This window comes from Salvelinus alpinus, chromosome 25 (genome assembly GCF_045679555.1).
Source record: "Salvelinus alpinus chromosome 25, SLU_Salpinus.1, whole genome shotgun sequence".
Lineage (NCBI taxonomy): Eukaryota > Metazoa > Chordata > Actinopteri > Salmoniformes > Salmonidae > Salvelinus > Salvelinus alpinus.
This window is the reverse complement of record NC_092110.1, coordinates 18,302,112-18,320,164: the sequence shown is the minus strand read 5'-3', so window position 1 is coordinate 18,320,164 and position 18,053 is coordinate 18,302,112. Positions and strand designations below refer to the sequence as shown.

At 46.0% G+C, this 18,053-nt stretch overlaps 2 protein-coding genes and 1 long non-coding RNA gene across 9 annotated transcripts in view; 1 reads left to right on the top strand and 2 right to left on the bottom strand.

Annotated features, from left to right (window-relative positions):
- LOC139553531 (protein unc-79 homolog) overlaps positions 1–2,306 on the bottom strand; it is a 49,051-nt gene extending 46,745 nt beyond the window's left edge. For all 7 annotated transcript variants that reach the window (XM_071365959.1, XM_071365960.1, XM_071365961.1 and 4 more), the window contains exons 1-2: positions 2,197–2,306; positions 622–742 (exon numbers count right to left, since the gene is read on the bottom strand). In XM_071365959.1, coding sequence (XP_071222060.1) covers positions 622–742; positions 2,197–2,218 — 143 coding nt within the window. In that variant the 5' untranslated portion in view covers positions 2,219–2,306. The remainder of the gene's footprint in view (positions 1–621; positions 743–2,196) is intronic.
- A 1,078-nt stretch (positions 2,307–3,384) lies between these two features.
- LOC139553530 (uncharacterized) lies at positions 3,385–5,049 on the bottom strand. The gene is made up of 2 exons (XR_011670669.1): positions 4,824–5,049; positions 3,385–3,835 (listed from the first exon to the last, which is right to left on the bottom strand). It is a non-coding gene; the product is annotated as an uncharacterized lncRNA (long non-coding RNA).
- A 12,933-nt stretch (positions 5,050–17,982) lies between these two features.
- LOC139553528 (BTB/POZ domain-containing protein 7-like) overlaps positions 17,983–18,053 on the top strand; it is a 31,608-nt gene continuing 31,537 nt past the window's right edge. The window contains exon 1 of the mRNA XM_071365954.1: positions 17,983–18,053. The gene's annotated coding sequence lies outside the window, so the exon portion shown is untranslated.

Here is an 18,053-nt window from a genome sequence, read left to right as displayed (position 1 = left end):
TTTTTCTCCTATATAATACCAACCATACCAGGTACACTCTGCAAAATAACATAATTATTCACATTATTATTCATAACCGCCTACTTACAACATCAACACAATTCATATCCCCTTGAGGCACACCCACATTGGAAAGACTCAGTAATGGCAATCTTGGCAGATTTGATTTATTGGTTGGAACCCAACAAACCTTCTCTATTTTATTTAAAAAGAGCGTACTATAATATCAAACAGCCATGGGGCGATATGAGGGGATCGTGTTGTTGACTCTTGTTGTTGATATACTGTAGGATCATGGTCCTCATACAGCAACATGAAACATACGGTATCACAAAGGCAGAGGATGGAGCAACTCAATTCCCTCTCTAAAAAGGACCTGGGTGGTTATCAACTAGAACTCTTAAATGATGATACACTTGCACTGTTGGAAACCGTTTCCCATATTTCCACTTACATGTATATCTTCTCATTTCAACTGACTTCCTACCAGCAATAATCCTGTCTTTTTGCTGTGCATGTATTAGAATTAGGCTAAACCCCAGTCACCTCTCCTCTGAAACTAAACATCAAATACTGTTACGCTCCGTTACTTCACCTGTGGTTCCAGCGCAGGGTACTTACCTGAGCAAGGTTTGGGAAAAGTATTTCAGTGTATTTGCAATGTCTGTTCCGGAGGGCACGGGGTAAATATTGTGTTGCACACGGTTGTGATACTCTTGCAAGTATCGTATCTTAGAGGCAACTAAACAAGATAAAGAGCAGAGTAACAAACAAAAGAAGTCTGATGAAGCCTTTATCAAATCAGGGGGGGTGGGGGCAATAGGTTATGGTTGGTACAGTATAAGCCTGGTTATTGATAGTCTGCCCCAAGCATGGCAAAGGGTCGGGGTCCTTGTGGCATCCTATCTGTCTCTCTTTAAGTGACCTTTGTGTTTGTCCAGCTAGGTCACAACCAGCCCTGGAGTGGGTTGTTTTGGTGCCATTTTGTGACTCGCGCTGGTAGCGTTTAGTGCTCGCTGACCTGCAAATGACAAGTCCCAAAAATAACAATAACACCCACAGGCTTTGTGTTTGTGTGGGGCAGGGTGTGGGTGTATGTGTAATTAAATGACTGTGTGTAGGCTATATACATGGGTGTAGGAGTGTGTTCATTTTCTGCACATTTCATACCAAGGAAAACATGGTGGCTACAACACAGTGGTTCTGTAAATAGAATCAGCAGGGCTCCCTTCAGACACACTTTGTAAAACCAGAAATGTACCTCGTCCACAGGCTCAATTGCTAGAGCCAACAGGGTGGAAAAAATTAGCAAGGGCGCAAAAAACTCTCGTTTTTGCCTGCCAAAACCAAGTATCAACTCTTGTTTTTAAGGGCTAAAACGTGTGATACTTGTGCAAACTAATGTCTGACCAATTCAGTAATGTCAATGTAGCCTACAGAATGCAGGAGAAACAACACACATCTCTATAAGCTACCTAGTGGGTGTTTATACATGGTACCATAGAATAGCATATAGTACCTTCTAAGATGCCCCAAACATGGCCAAATAGATATAAAATCGTTTAAGCAGGCTTTATTACAGATAAATGTATATATAGGAACTTTGTTTATTCCATGCATTATATGCCTATTTGAGAAATGTTGAGTTCTTTCAAGGTGTGTTGATTGACAACAACAACAAACCACCAATTGTTTATTACACTATACAGTTATTCACTCTCCTTTTCTAGAGTAAATAATCTGATAGTTTATCAAATAGTGTAACCGCAGTCTGTTTATCTACCTGTTCAGAGGTAAATGATGAAGAAAAAACTCGTATTTATGCTATGAACGTAAAAGATATGATATGAACAAGCAAATCAACCACATTATTGATCAACAATGCCACCATATTGTTCAGTGGAATATGTATCAAATCGACCTTGATACCAATACAGCGTGTCAATCAAAAACGAATGGTTAATATCTGTTAGAATGTTTTGTCCATATATTTTTGGTGACAACCGTCAGAACATAGAGCATCCCCTAGACACCAGCCCCTCGAACCATCCTCTGCAACGCGAGAACGTGTTGCAACCTGCCTTAGCAACCGCGGTTTCATCACCAAGGACAGCTCCTCTCATTCGCTTTCTTACTAGAAAATTACACGAAAAAATGGGAGGATATAATAGGAATATTTTAAATAATAGTACTTACATTGCTCTGCTTTCGTAGACATTGTGGAAATAATTCACGAATCATAAAAGAAACACTGTCAAATGTCAAATGTTTTTTCTCCCCTACGGTGTTGTTCTCCCTTACTCTTAAGAAAAGTGAATCAACACCCTCGCGCACTGGCTCGCTTTGGTTGTACCACTGCTGCCATGAAAGCAGGTTAACAGCAATTGAAATGTATTGCATTGGACATGTAAGTAATTGAAATGCATGTGGTGTGTTTCGTGGATATGTTATATATGTCATTTTATATGTATATGTCAATGTGCTGATAGAAAAAGCCGGACCCAAATCAGAACATACTTTTCCAAATGGACTGCTCCGGCTATGACAAAGTGTCATTCAAGAAAGTGATTTTTAACACCCGCCTCAACATGAGACCGCTAATGCTCTTTTCGCAATTCAGCATCAACTGAGAATCAAAGTGAGAAGTTCGAACGTGGTGGCATACTTACTCCTCTTAGGCTATATATCGCTATTTTATATAGGCTAATTTATAATCAAGCAACAGATGGTTATCAGAGATGTTGTAACTGTAACTTATAAAGCATCAGGGGTCACATTTTTAAACAATGTATTGTGACAGTATGCACAATAACTATGTTTTGAAAATATACTATCAAACTACTGTACTTCTTTGTGGTAAACATAGGCCATTTGATCCACATTAGCTAGTGGTGAGAGAGAATTGCTCCTATAGTTTCTTGCTTTTCCAAGAATCTTTCCATCATCAATGGGGGGTTATGGCAACTGACTATTTATATCATGAATGGTTTTCTTTTCTTTACAGAAAGTAATTGGAATTCTTCCAAGTTCACGCCAGTTAAAATAAGATAAACAATATTTTCCAAAGATAAACAATATTTTCAGTTCTGAGCCTAAGAGAATGGACACTATGAGCTTAACTAGCCTTCTCAACGGATCTCAGTGTGTGCCAAGAACCAAGACTAAAGTATTCCCATCTCCAGCTGATAAAGTAACAACATCCTGTCTCTGGAGCCTGGGCTGACGCACTGGTTCCTGGTACTCCTTGTCCACTAGAAGAAAATCACGCATTCAACGGAAGTCACATATAGATTGGAATTCTGAAGGTGAAAACATAGTTGGCCGTGGGCCAGCCTGCTGAAACAATATTTCATGTCTGCAATAAAGACAAACAACAATGCAACAGTGTGTCAACTTTGTCTTTATTGATCTGAGTCAGATAGGATGGCACTTACTGCAGATGTATGATTACAAATAGAAGCAGTGCTAATTTAAGGGACGAATCCATAATGCATTTACAGTGCCATCAACTAAAATACTACATGTCATGATTCCACCTCTTTAGAAGCAAAATAAATGGAAAATATGAAACATTATACCATCCACCTGGTAAATTATTGTGGTTTCATTCATCTGTTTATATATTTATTAATCTTATACATTATTAAGACAAGATACATTTAGGCAATGTTTTTGTCTTTCGCTGATGTTTCACTGATGTCATACTATGCATGGTGGTGCAGCCCAGTCAGGGTTCTGGAGGGGGTCTTTGGCGGTAAACTGGTATACGGTGCATGATCCATCCAGCTGGAGCCAGGAGAGCGAACGCAAACACTGACATTGTGAAGAGAGATTGCTGTGAGGGAAATAAAGAGACCACATACATATTTAGAATATAAAACAATCAAAAGGCCAACAGGCAATAGCTGAATGTAACTCCTTGGTCATGTAATGACACTGTAATTACCTGGGTCAGGTTTTTATGCATTTGTGTAAAACCCATCACCCCCCCCCCCCCCCCCCCCACTCTCTCTCTCATAAACACCAACTTTCTGTCTCTCCCTGTTTATCAAGCCCTCTCTCTCCTTCGTGTTGTAGGCTTACAGCTGGGCCGACCAATTGACCTGCCCCCCAGAGGGTCATGATCCTTTGCTGTAATTATATTACATCATGGTCTCCCTAGCCTAGTCTCCATCCCCCTGCCTCCACAACATCCTCCACTGGCACTGTTGGGCTTCATTGCTACACCCATAAATGATCAGTTAAAAACCCTGAGGAAAGTTGAGCGGACGGCTGCACCAACACTAGGTTCTGTCTCACAACTCTGTCATCAGATCTCTTTTCCGAGGGGAAAGCTTGGCACTACTAACTTAAATAAATATAAATACAAATACATTTATTAATAAAACGTCTTTCTCTTTTAGCTGGAAAACCCCTATTCGCTTGAATTCACCGCATTAGAGAATGTAAAGTAATGTGTTAAAGATATGGCTGCCTCAGTCTGTAACTTTGTTGTAGTGTTGTAGTTTCTTGTCTGATGCTTGTGTAATTTTAGGAGTTCAGTGGGCCGCAATTCGTCAGAAATAGCTTTGTTTTAGTTCAATTCCTATGAGCTTTGCATGGACCAGCTTGACCATTCAATTCTGACATTGAATGGTAATATAAGATAACACATACTTTCAAACATTTGCAGGCAACAAAATAAAGAATGCAAAAATGATAATGAAATTGGTAACATGGACATAACGAAACAATTACCAAATGGGACACTTCCAAAACAATATTTTTCTGGTTGCAAGAAATAAGTTAATAAGGACAGAGAGATGAGGAGCGTTGGTTCCTACCCCAGGCCCAATCTTGTCCTTGGGTGGCTTGCTGTAGATATTTGATATGTGGTCCTGCAACTTTGTCCGTACAAGGAACCCAGTGGGTCCCCTAAAAAGAGCAAACATCACTCTACTTAATCCTGTGTGGCTAACGTCAGGTTCACAGCTTCTGGACAGCAGACCCTATCTCAGTAACAGTGGAAAACTTCCCAGCAGCACATCCTCTGAGATAGAGACACTGGGCTTTCATCAAGCCTTCCCATCATTATCATCCAAAGGGAGGAGTCACTACAACAGGGCCCAGACTCCAAAACACACCATTGTCAAAAAACTTAGTTTACATGCAATCATAGAGGCTGTCCAAATGTATTGAGGACTGGTATGATTGGGCTTTATATGATTGGGTTTAATTGCAATCAAATGGTATAGAAAAATTCAATGGAAATGTTTCACCACAAAATGAATCTTACTTGCTTGACACCTTGAGAAAATAAAACCAGTGACACTGACTGTAGCCCACTATGACAAAGGTTTATTCACAGATGATGAATTCTACGTTAATATTTAGCTGGTGCAGAATCAGCCATATCACATTTGTAATGTATAATCAGATTACATGGGAGGCAATAAGGTCAGCACCAAACATTCAAATAACCAACCACAAAAATAACAGCAAGCGGTGTCGTGTCATAAGTCACTAGGAAGCAGGGGGTTATGGGTATTGCTGAAACAGATATCCCTTATCTGAGACTCAGAAAGAGTAAGTATGGTTACTGTCTAGTTACTGTGAACATACTTATCTAAAGGTCTAGTGTGATGCACTACAGTTAGAGAGCTCTATTCTCAGGGCGTATGCTACAGTTAGAGAGCTCTATTCTCATGGTGAATGCTACAGTTTGAGAGGTCTATTCTCAGGGCGTATGCTACAGTTTGAGAGGTCTATTCTCAGGGCGTATGCTACAGTTAGAGAGCTCTATTCTCAGGGCGTATGCTACAGTTAGAGAGCTCTATTCTCATGGTGAATGCTACAGTTAGAGAGCTCTATTCTCAGGGCGTATGCTACAGTTAGAGAGCTCTATTCTCAGGGCGTATGCTACAGTTTGAGAGGTCTATTCTCAGGGCGTATGCTACAGTTAGAGAGCTCTATTCTCAGGGCGTATGCTACAGCTTGCTTCAGTTGAAGCAAGCACCAGTTAGCCTTGAGCTAGCCTCGAGCTAGGCCCATCTGCCGGCTAGCCGAAGAGGTCTACCAGCGAATTCTTGGGCTACAATACCTCTTTTGCCAATTGGACTGGACCTTTTTTTGCCGACACAGAGCCCTGCCAATCCATCACAACTGGTCTAAATCAGCTACAAGCTAATTTAGCCATTTTTTGCCGCTGCTAGCAGCTTTTTACCTTCTGCACAGACACCAGCCCTGTTATTAGCCTGGATATTACTCACCAATTTACCAGCATCGGACTGTCTCTCGACAACAACGCCGGATTCCTGCCGTAATCCCTGAGCCACTACTTCTGATCCTCACAGCTAGCTTGCAGCTAGTGCAGCTAGCGCCACTGCCACGAAGCTAGCACCAGTTAGCAAACACAATTCTACAATTCACAACCTCTCTTTCGCCATCGCCATCCGGCTTGGATTCTCTGTCGACACGACCACGTCTGAGCAGACCCCCTCCGTCTGAGCAGACCACCCCCCGGGCTACTAACTTTAAACGCCGCGTGCTAGTTTAGTGGAGGCCTCCCTGCTCCATCTACGGCTGCCCCCTGGACACTATGATCACTTGGCTACATAGCTGATGCCTGCTTGACTGTCCATTAATTCACGGTACTCCATTCTGTTTATTTGTGTTTTATCTGTCGGCTCTGTGCTTTAACTCAGGATCTGTGTGTAGTTAATCCGACCCTCTCTGCCTAGTCGTCGCCATTTTTACCTGTTGTTGCTGTGTTAGACTAGCACCCTGTTATTGCTGCTGTTATCTTACCTGTTGTTTTAGCTAGCTCTCCCAATCAAGACCTGCAATCACTTTATGCCTTATTGTATGTCTCTCTCAAATATCAATATGCCTTGCATACTGTTGTTCAGGCTAGTTATCATTATCATTGTTTTGGTTTGCAATGGACCCCGTAGTTCCACTCTCCGTACCTGTGATACCTCCTTTGTCCCACCCCCCACACATGCGGTGACCTCACCCATTGAGACCAGCATGTCCAGAGATACAACCTCTCTTATCATCACCCAGTGCCTGGGCTTGCCTCCGCTGTACCCGTGCCCCACCATACCCCTGTCTGCACATTATGCCCAGAATCTATTCTACCACGCCCATAAATCTGCTCCTTTTATTCTTTGTCCCCAACGCTCTAGGCGACCAGTTTTGATAGCCTTTAGCCGCACCCTCATCCTACTACTCCTCTGTTCCTCGGGTGATGTGGAGGTAAACCCAGGCCCTGCATGTCCCCAGTCACCCTCATTTGTTGACTTCTGTGATCGAAAAAGCCTTGGCCTCATGCATGTCAACATCAGAAGCCTCCTGCCTAAGTTTGCCTTACTCACCGCTTTAGCACACTCTGCCAACCCTGATGTCCTTGCCGTGTCCGAATCCTGGCTTAGGAAGGCCACCAAAAATTCTGGGATTTCCATACCCAACTATAACACTTTCCGTCAAGATAGAACTGCCAAAGGGGGAGGAGTTGCAATCTACTGCAGAGATAGCCTGCAAAGTTCTGTCATACTTTCCAGGTCTATGCCCAAACAGTTCGAACTTCTAATTTTAAAAATTAATCTCTCCAGAAATAAGTCTCTCACTGTTGCCGCCTGCTACCGACCCCCCTCAGCTCCCAGCTGTGCCCTGGACACCATCTGTGAATTGATCGCTCCCCATCTAGCTTCAGAGTTTGTTCTGTTAGGTGACCTAAACTGGGATATGCTTAACACCCCGGCAGTCCTACAATCCAAGCTTGATGCCCTCAATCTCACACAAATCATCAAGGAACCCACCAGGTACAACCCTAAATCCGTAAACATGGGCACCCTAATAGACATTATCCTGACCAACCTGCCCTCCAAATACACCTCTGCTGTCTTCAATCAAGATCTCAGCGATCACTGCCTCATTGCCTGTATCCGCCACAGGTCCGCGGTCAAACGACCACCCCTCATCACTGTCAAACGCTCCCTAAAACACTTCTGCGAGCAGGCCTTTCTAATCGACCTGGCCCGGGTACCCTGGAAGGATATTGACCTCATCCCGTCAGTTGAGGATGCCTGGTCATTCTTTAAAAGTTACTTCCTCACCATATTAGACAAGCATGCTCCGTTCAAAAAATGCAGAACCAAGAACAGATATAGCCCTTGGTTCACTCCAGACCTGACTGTCACGTTCCTGACCTATTTCTGTTAGTTTTTGTGTGTTAGTTGGTCAGGACGTGAGATTGGGTGGGCATTCTATGTTTTCTGTTTCTGTGTTGGTTTTGGGTTACCTGGTATGGCTCTTAATTAGAGGCAGGTGTTTGGCGTTCCTCTAATTAAGAGTCATATTTAGGTAGGCGTTGTCACAGTGTTCGTGGTGGGTGATTGTCTCCTGTGTCTGTGTTATGTCTTACACCATACGGGATTGTTTCGGTTGTTCGTTTCGTTTCGATGTCGTCTGTTACCTGTACGTAAGTTTATGTTTAGTTATGTAAGTTTATGTTCAGGTCTCGTCAACGTCGTTTTGTTATTTTGTAGTTTGGAAAGTGTTTTGTTTCGTTTCGTGTGCCATCGTAATTTATAATAAAGATGGCTTATTTCCCTGAGCCTGCGTTTTGGTCTGAAGATCCTTCTCTCCTCACCTCTTCCGAGGATGAGGAGAGCGTCACCCGTAACAGAATCACCCACCACGCTAAGACCAAGCGGCAAGGGAAAAATAAACGGAGTAAGGGACAGGAGAAAAACAAGGATTTCTGGACATGGGAGCAGATAATGAATGGAGAAGGTCCCTGGGCTAAGGCAGGAGAAAATCGCCGTTCCCAGGAAGAGAGGGAGGCAGCTAAAGCCCAGGAGCGGTGGTTTGAGGAGGCAGCAAGGAGACGTGGCTGGAAGCCCGAAAAGCCATGGGAACAGGTGGAGGCACTGAGGAGAGCAGAGGCTACCGGAGAGAGGAACCGGAGCTATGAGGGAACGCGTCTGGCACGGAAGCCAAAAAAGCCCGTAAGTAATTCCCAAAAATTTCTTGGGGGGGGGCTAGGAGATAGTGGGCCAAGGGCAGGTAGGAGACCTGCGCCCACTTCCCAGGCTTACCGTGGAGAGCGGGAGTACGGGCAGGCGCCGTGTTACGCAGTAGAGCGCACGGTGTCTCCTGTACGAGTGCATAGCCCAGTGCGGGTTATTCCACCTCCCCGCACTGGTAGGGCTAGATTGGGTATTGAGCCAGGTGTCATGAGGCCGGCTCAACGCGTCTGGTCTCCAGTGCGTCTCCTCGGGCCGGCATACATGGCACCTGCCTTACGCATGGTTTCCCCGGTTCGCCTACATAGCCCGGTGCGGGTTATTCCACCTCCCCGCACTGGTCGGGCAACCGGGAGTATTCAACCAGGTAAGGTTGGGCAAGCTCAATGCTCAAGAGTGCCAGTACGCCTCCACGGTCCGGTATTTCCGGCACCACCTCCCCGCCCCAGCCTAGTACCTACAGTGTATACACTACGCACTAGGCTACCAGTGCGTATCCTGAGCCCTGTTCCTCCTCCACGCACTCTCCCTGTAGTGCGTGTATCTAGCCCGGTGCCTCCAGTTCCGGCCCCACGCACTAAGCTACCAGTGCGTCTCCAGAGCCCTGTACCCACTGTATCTTCTCCCCCTACTAATCCTGATGTGCTTGTCCTCAGCCCGGTGTCACCAGTGCCGGTACCACGCATCAGGGATAGAGTAGGCTTTGAGAATACAGTGTGCCCTGTCCCTGCTCCCCGCACTAGTAGGAAGGTGCTTATCATTAGCACGGTGCCTCCAGTTCCGGCACCACGCACCAGGTCTACAGTGCGCCGTATCCGGCCAGAGCCATCCGTCTCCCCAGCGCCATCTGAGCCATCCGTCTCCCCAGCGCCATCTGAGCCATCCGTCTCCCCAGCGCCATCTGAGCCATCCGTCTCCCCAGCGCCATCTGAGCCATCCGTCTCCCCAGCGCCATCTGAGCCATCCGTCTCCCCAGCGCCGTCTGAGCCATCCGTCTGCCAGGAGCCTGCAAAGCCGCCCGTCTGCCATGAGCCTGCAAAGCCGCCCGTCTGCCATGAGCCTACAGAGCCGTCAGCCAGACAGGAGCCGCTAGAGCCGTCAGCCAGACAGGAGCCGCTAGAGCCGTCAGCCAGACAGGATCTGCCAGAGCCGCCAACCAGACAGGATCTGCCAGAGCCGCCAACCAGACAGGATCTGCCAGAGCCGCCAACCAGACAGGATCTGCCAGAGCCGCCAACCAGACAGGATCTGCCAGAGCCGCCAACCAGACAGGATCTGCCAGAGCCGCCAACCAGACAGGATCTGCCAGAGCCGCCAACCAGACAGGATCTGCCAGAGCCGCCAACCAGACAGGATCTGCCAGAGCCGTCAGAGAGCCATGAGCAGCCAGAGCCGTCAGAGAGCCATGAGCAGCCAGAGCCGTCAGAGAGCCATGAGCAGCCAGAGCCGTCAGAGAGCCATGAGCAGCTAGAGCCGTTAGAGAGCCATGAGCAGCCAGAGCCGTCAGAGAGCCATGAGCGTCGAGAGCCGTCAGCCTGCCATGAGCGTCGAGAGCCGTCAGCCTGCCATGAGCGTCGAGAGCCGTCAGCCTGCCATGAGCGTCGAGAGCCGTCAGCCTGCCATGAGCGTCGAGAGCCGTCAGCCTGCCATGAGCGTCGAGAGCCGTCAGCCTGCCATGAGCGTCGAGAGCCGTCAGCCTGCCATGAGCGTCGAGAGCCGTCAGCCTGCCATGAGCGTCGAGAGCCGTCAGCCAGCCATGAGCATCGAGAGTCGTCAGTCAGCCATGAGCTGCCCTTCAGCCTGAAAAGGCTAGATACCCAGAACTGCCCATCAGTCCAGAGCTGTCTCTCTGTCCGGAGCTGCCTTTCAGTCCGGAGTTGCCCCTCTATCCTGATCTCCCTCTCTATCTTTATCTACCTCTATAGTCTTATCTATCCCTCTGTCTTGGTTTATCTCTCTGTCCCGGTATTGTCATTATTAGATTTGTTATTAGGAGGATTTTGTGGGGGAAGTAAGAGGGTGGACATTCTTGAAGGGAGGGGGCTAGGATGGATTATGGTGGGGTGGGAACCGCGCCCGGAGCCTGAGCCACCACCGTGGTTAGATGCCCACCCAGACCCTCCCCTAGACTTTGTGCTGGTGCGTCCGGAGTTCGCACCTTGTGGGGGGGGTACTGTCACGTTCCTGACCTATTTCTGTTAGTTTTTGTGTGTTAGTTGGTCAGGACGTGAGATTGGGTGGGCATTCTATGTTTTCTGTTTCTGTGTTGGTTTTGGGTTACCTGGTATGGCTCTTAATTAGAGGCAGGTGTTTGGCGTTCCTCTAATTAAGAGTCATATTTAGGTAGGCGTTGTCACAGTGTTCGTGGTGGGTGATTGTCTCCTGTGTCTGTGTTATGTCTTACACCATACGGGATTGTTTCGGTTGTTCGTTTCGTTTCGATGTCGTCTGTTACCTGTACGTAAGTTTATGTTTAGTTATGTAAGTTTATGTTCAGGTCTCGTCAACGTCGTTTTGTTATTTTGTAGTTTGGAAAGTGTTTTGTTTCGTTTCGTGTGCCATCGTAATTTATAATAAAGATGGCTTATTTCCCTGAGCCTGCGTTTTGGTCTGAAGATCCTTCTCTCCTCACCTCTTCCGAGGATGAGGAGAGCGTCACCCGTAACACTGACTGCCCTCGACCAGCACAAAAACATCCTGTGGCGAACTGCAATAGCATCGAAGAGCCTCCGCGATATGCAACTGTTCAGGGAAGTCAGGAACCAATACACGCAGTCAGTCAGGAAAGCAAAGGCCAGCTTTTTCAAGCAGAAATTTGCATCCTGTAGCTCTAACTCCAAAAAGTTCTGGGATACTGTAAAGTCCATGGAAAACAAGAGCACCTCCTCCCAGCTGCCCACTGCACTGAGGCTAGGTAACACGGTCACCACTGATAAGTCCGTGATAATCGAAAACTTCAACAAACATTTCTCAATGGCTGGCCATGCCTTCCTCCTGGCGACTCCAACCTTGGCCAACAGCCCCGCCCCCCCCGCTGCTACTCGCCCAAGCCTCCCCAGCTTCTCCTTTACCCATATCCAGATAGCAGATGTTCTGAAAGAGCTGGAAAACCTGGACCCATACAAATCAGCTGGGCTTGACAATCTGGACCCCCTATTTCTGAAACTGTCCGCCGCCATTGTCGCACCCCCTATTACCAGCCTGTTCAACCTCTCCTTCGTATCATCTGAGATCCCCAAGGATTGGAAAGCTGCCGCGGTCATCCCCCTCTTCAAAGGGGGAGACACCCTGGACCCAAACTGTTACAGACCTATATCCATCCTGCCCTGCCTATCTAAGGTCTTCGAAAGCCAAGTCAACAAACAGATCACTGACCATCTCGAATCCCACCGTACCTTCTCCGCTGTGCAATCCGGTTTCCGAGCTGGTCACGGGTGCACCTCAGCCACGCTCAAGGTACTAAACGATATCATAACCGCCATCGATAAAAGACATTACTGTGCAGCCGTCTTCATCGACCTGGCCAAGGCTTTCGACTCTGTCAATCACCATATTCTTATCGGCAGACTCAGTAGCCTCGGTTTTTCTAATGACTGCCTTGCCTGGTTCACCAACTACTTTGCAGACAGAGTTCAGTGTGTCAAATCGGAGGGCATGTTGTCCGGTCCTCTGGCAGTCTCTATGGGGGTACCACAGGGTTCAATACTCGGGCCGACTCTTTTCTCTGTATACATCAATGATGTTGCTCTTGCTGCGGGCGATTCCCTGATCCACCTCTACGCAGACGACACCATTCTATATACTTCCGGCCTTTCCTTGGACACTGTGCTATCTAACCTCCAAACGAGCTTCAATGCCATACAACACTCCTTCCGTGGCCTCCAACTGCTCTTAAACGCTAGTAAAACCAAATGCATGCTTTTCAACCGTTCGCTGCCTGCACCCGCACGCCCGACTAGCATCACCACCCTGGACGGTTCCGACCTAGAATATGTGGACATCTATAAGTACCTAGGTGTCTGGCTAGACTGCAAACTCTCCTTCCAGACTCATATCAAACATCTCCAATCCAAAATCAAATCAAGAATCGGCTTTCTATTCCGCAACAAAGCCTCCTTCACTCACGCCGCCAAACTTACCCTAGTAAAACTGACTATCCTACCGATCCTCGACTTCGGCGATGTCATCTACAAAATAGCTTCCAATACTCTACTCAGCAAACTGGATGCAGTTTATCACAGTGCCATTCGTTTTGTTACTAAAGCACCTTATACGACCCACCACTGCGACCTGTATGCCCTAGTCGGCTGGCCCTCGCTACATGTTCGTCGTCAGACCCACTGGCTCCAGGTCATCTACAAGGCTATGCTAGGTAAAGTGCCGCCTTATCTCAGTTCACTGGTCACGATGGCTACACCCACCCGCAGCACGCGCTCCAGCAGGTGTATCTCACTGATCATCCCTAAAGCCAAAACCTCATTTGGACGCCTTTCCTTCCAGTTCTCTGCTGCCTGCGACTGGAACGAATTGCAAAAATCTCTGAAGTTGGAGACTTTTATCTCCCTCAACAACTTTAAAAATCTGCTATCCGAGCAGCTAACCGATCGCTGCAGCTGTACATAGTCCATCTGTAAACTACCCACCCAATTTACCTACCTCACCCCCCATACTGCTTTTATTTATTTACTTTTCTGCTCTTTTGCACACCAGTATCTCTTCTTGCACATGATCATCTGATGATTTATCACTCCAGTGTTAATCTGCTAAATTGTAATTATTCGATTTATTGCCTACCTCATGCCTTTTGCACACATTGTATATAGATTCTCTTTTTTTTCTACCATGTTATTGACTTGTTTATTGTTTACTCCATGTGTAACTCTGTGTTGTCTGTTCACACTGCTATGCTTTATCTTGGCCAGGTCGCAGTTGCAAATGAGAACTTGTTCTCAACTAGCCTACCTGGTTAAATAAAGGTGAAATAAAAAAATAAAAAAAATAAAAAATAAACAGTTAGAGAGCTCTATTCTCAGGGCGTATGCTACAGTTAGAGAGCTCTATTCTCAGGGCGTATGCTACAGTTTGAGAGCTCTATTCTCAGGGCGTATGCTACAGTTAGAGAGCTCTATTCTCAGGGCGTATGCTACAGTTAGAGAGCTATATTCTCAGGGTGTATGCTACAGTTAGAGAGCTCTATTCTCAGGGCGTATGCTACAGTTTGAGAGGTCTATTCTCAGGGCGTATGCTACAGTTAGAGAGCTCTATTCTCAGGGCGTATGCTACAGTTAGAGAGCTCTATTCTCATGGTGAATGCTACAGTTAGAGAGCTCTATTCTCAGGGCGTATGCTACAGTTTGAGAGGTCTATTCTCAGGGCGTATGCTACAGTTTGAGAGGTCCAACTGAAAGACGTGACATCCATGACAACAGATTTGACCAGAGTGGATAACTCTCAATGCACATTAATATTGTCATTCAGGAAATGTTTATAGGATGCTAGTGCAAATAGAAAAGTGCAAAAGAGAAATAGGCCTACAAGATTTAGGAACTTATGACCTATACCAACCACATGAGAATCATTGTAAATATGTCATATTTGAATAATCACCTAGGCTACTATGATAACAAGTGAATTAAAGTAATCAGGGGAAAACATCATATTTATAAAATAAATTCCACCACAATCCATGCCTATGGTCTGAATGCATTTCAAATAACATATCGCCCTCCGTTGGAGGACATTGGTACTTCAATGATGACTGTGAATGCCACACCAAAGACCACAGCCTAGTCCAGGGTTTCCCAAAGTCAAGCCTGGGGGACACTGGATGCACGGTTTGGTTTTTGCCCTAGCACTACACTACTGATTCAAATAACCAACTAACCAAACCCAGCTTTGGTTATTTGAATCAGCTGTATAGTGCTAGGGCAATAACCAAAACATGCACCCAGAGTGGCCCCAAGATTGACTTTGGGAAACTCTGGCCTAGCCGATAGTGCAATCAACTATCAATCTAGCCTACTTCTTTTGTAGCCTAAAAATACACATAAGACCAAACACACCAGCAAATAGCCTAATTGATTAGGTATATAGCCTATTATTTAATTGATTATAGGCTTGATTGATTATAGATCACTTTTTAAACTATCTTCATTCCACAGCTGCATGTCGTTAAATAATCTAGGTGGGTTGGTTGTTTAGCAACAAAACTGACGATGGGTGCATCAATGGAGCAAAACAGATTGGGTTGGCTTAGAAATCAGATAAAAATTTGCATGTATAGATGTCATCATAAGATGCATTTGCTCCATTGTTTACATTTTTGTGACCCACTATTTGATGGTAGCCTTTGTACATCTTACAGACTTTAAAATATTAATAAACTGCACTTTTGCTGCTTTTTTACTGTCACACCAGTGTAACAGTAGTGTATACACACCCTTATGTTAGGGAAAATGTGTTTCCATAGCTAGGCCTGACAGTGAGGACTTGTGAAGAGCAGAATCAACAACCTATGTTTTTTTGAGAAGGTGTTAAAGTTCACAGTTAGTAAGTGTTATGTAAATGAAGGTTGAAAAGTAAAGTTGTTGTTTTTTTAAACTTTTATTTAACTAGGCAAGTCAGTGAAGAACAAATCCATATTTACAATACCCCACACAAACCCGGGCCAATTGTGCACCGCGTTATGGGACTCCCAATCACAGCCAGATGGGATTCCACCTGGATTCGAACCAGGGACTATAGTGATGCCTCCTGCACTGAGATGCAGTTTGTTTTTTTCACCTTTATTTAACCAGGTAGGCCAGTTGAGAACAAGTTCTCATTTACAACTGCGACCTGGCCAAGATAAAACAAAGCAGTGCGACACAAACAACAACACGGAGTTACACATGGAATAAACAAACGTACAGTTAATAACACAATAGAAAAAGTCTATATACAGTGTGTGCAAATGGTGTGAGGAGGTAAGGCAATAAATAGGCCATAGTAGCGAAGTAATTACAGTTTAGCAAATTAACACTGGAGTGATAGATGTGCAGATTGTAACATCCGTCGTTCGAATGAGACCAAGGTGCAGCGTGGTAGGCATACATTTTCTTTATTAAAATGTTCCATAAAAAAAAACAATTAACAACTCAACGAATGAAAAGCTTAGGAGTGCAACCCATGCAACAAACAAAGGCAAGATCCCACAACTGAAGGTGGGAAAAAGGGCTGCCTAAGTATGATCCCAATCAGAGACAACGATAGACAGCTGCCTCTGATTGGGAACCATACTCGGCCAACAAAGAAATATAAACATAGATTTCCCACCCTAGTCACACATATGATGATGTGCAAGTACACATACTGGTGTGCAAAAGAGGAAAAAAGTAAATAAAAACAATATGGGGATGAGGTAGGTAGATTGGATGGGCTATTTACATATGGGCTGAGTACAGCTGCAGTGATCGGTAAGCTGTTCAGATAGCTGATGCTTAAAGTTAATGAGGGAGATATAAGTCTCCAACTTCAGCGATTTTTGCAATTCGTTCCAGTCATTGACAGCAGAGAACTGGAAGGAAAGGCGGCAAAAGGAGGTGTTGGCTTTGGGGATGACCAGTGAGATATACCTGCTGGAGCGCGTGCTACGGGTGGGTGTTGTTATGGTGACCAGTGAGCAGTAAGGTGGAGCTTTACCTAGCAAAGACTTATAGATGACCTGGAGTCAGTGGGTCTGGCGACGAATATGTAGCGAGGGCCAGCCGACGAGAGCATACAGGTCGCAGTGGTGGGTGGTATATGGGGCTTTGGTGACAAAACGGATGGCACTGTGATAGGCTGCATCCAGTTTGCTGAGTAGAGTGTTGGAGGCTATTTTGTAAATGACATCGCCGAAGTCGAGGATCGGTAGGATAGTCAGTTTTACAAGGTTATGCTTGGCAGCGTGAGTGAAGGAGGCTTTGTTGCGAAATAGGAAGCCGATTCTATATTTAATTTTGGATTGGAGATGTTTAATATGAGTCTGGAAGGAGAGTTTACAGTCTAGCCAGACACCTAAGTATTTGTAGTTGTCCACATATTCTAAGTCAGAACCGTCCAGAGTAGTGATGCTAGTCGGGCGGGCGGGTGCGGGCAGCGATCGGTTGAAGAGCATGCATTTAGTTTTACTAGCGTTTAAGAGCAGTTGGAGGCCACGAAAGGAGAGTTGTATGGCATTGAAGCTCGTTTGGAGGTTAGTTAACACAGTGTCCAAAGAAGGGCCAGATGTATACAGAATGGTGTCGTCTCCGTAGAGGTGGATCAGGGAATCACCCTCAGCAAGAGCGACATCGGTGATATATACAGAGAAAAGAGTCGGCCCGAGAATTGAACCATGTGGCACCCCCATAGAGACTGCCAGAGGTCCGGACAACAGGTCCGCCAATTTGACACACTGAACTCTATCTGAGAAGTATTTGGTGAACCAGGAGAGGCAGTCATTTGAGAAACCAAGGCTGTCGAGTCTGCCAATAAGAATACGGTGATTGACAGAGTCGAAAGCCTTGGCCAGGTCGATGAAGACGGCTGTCTTTTATCGATGGCGGTTATGAAATCGTTTAGTACCTTGAGCGTGGCTGAGGTGCACCAGTGACCAGCTCGGAAACCGGATTGCACAGCGGGGAAGGTGCAGTGGGATTCAAAATGGTCAGTGATCTGTTTGTTAACTTGGCTTTCGAAGCAGTGCCTAGACTGCTGCACCACTCTGGTGGCCTGGCTTTGGCCCCAAGTGCAAGTCTGCCGGAGCCATGGCCCAGTGAGACTAGGGTGCCGGCCAGAGTATGGAACCAGAAAAGTCTGAGCCTTCTGGGCAAAACACTGGGGTACATTCTGTATGGAAATGCACTTTTTAAAATGCATATCATGAAAACTGGAGCCGAGGCCTATCATCATATTGGCCTGTATTGCTTGCACATACAGCTAGACGGCGCTCCCAAGCTGACAATTCCAGACTCGAACCAGTCAGCAAACAGCGTCTGGATAGGCCACACCACCACTACCCACCCACCCAGGCGCCGCGCAAGG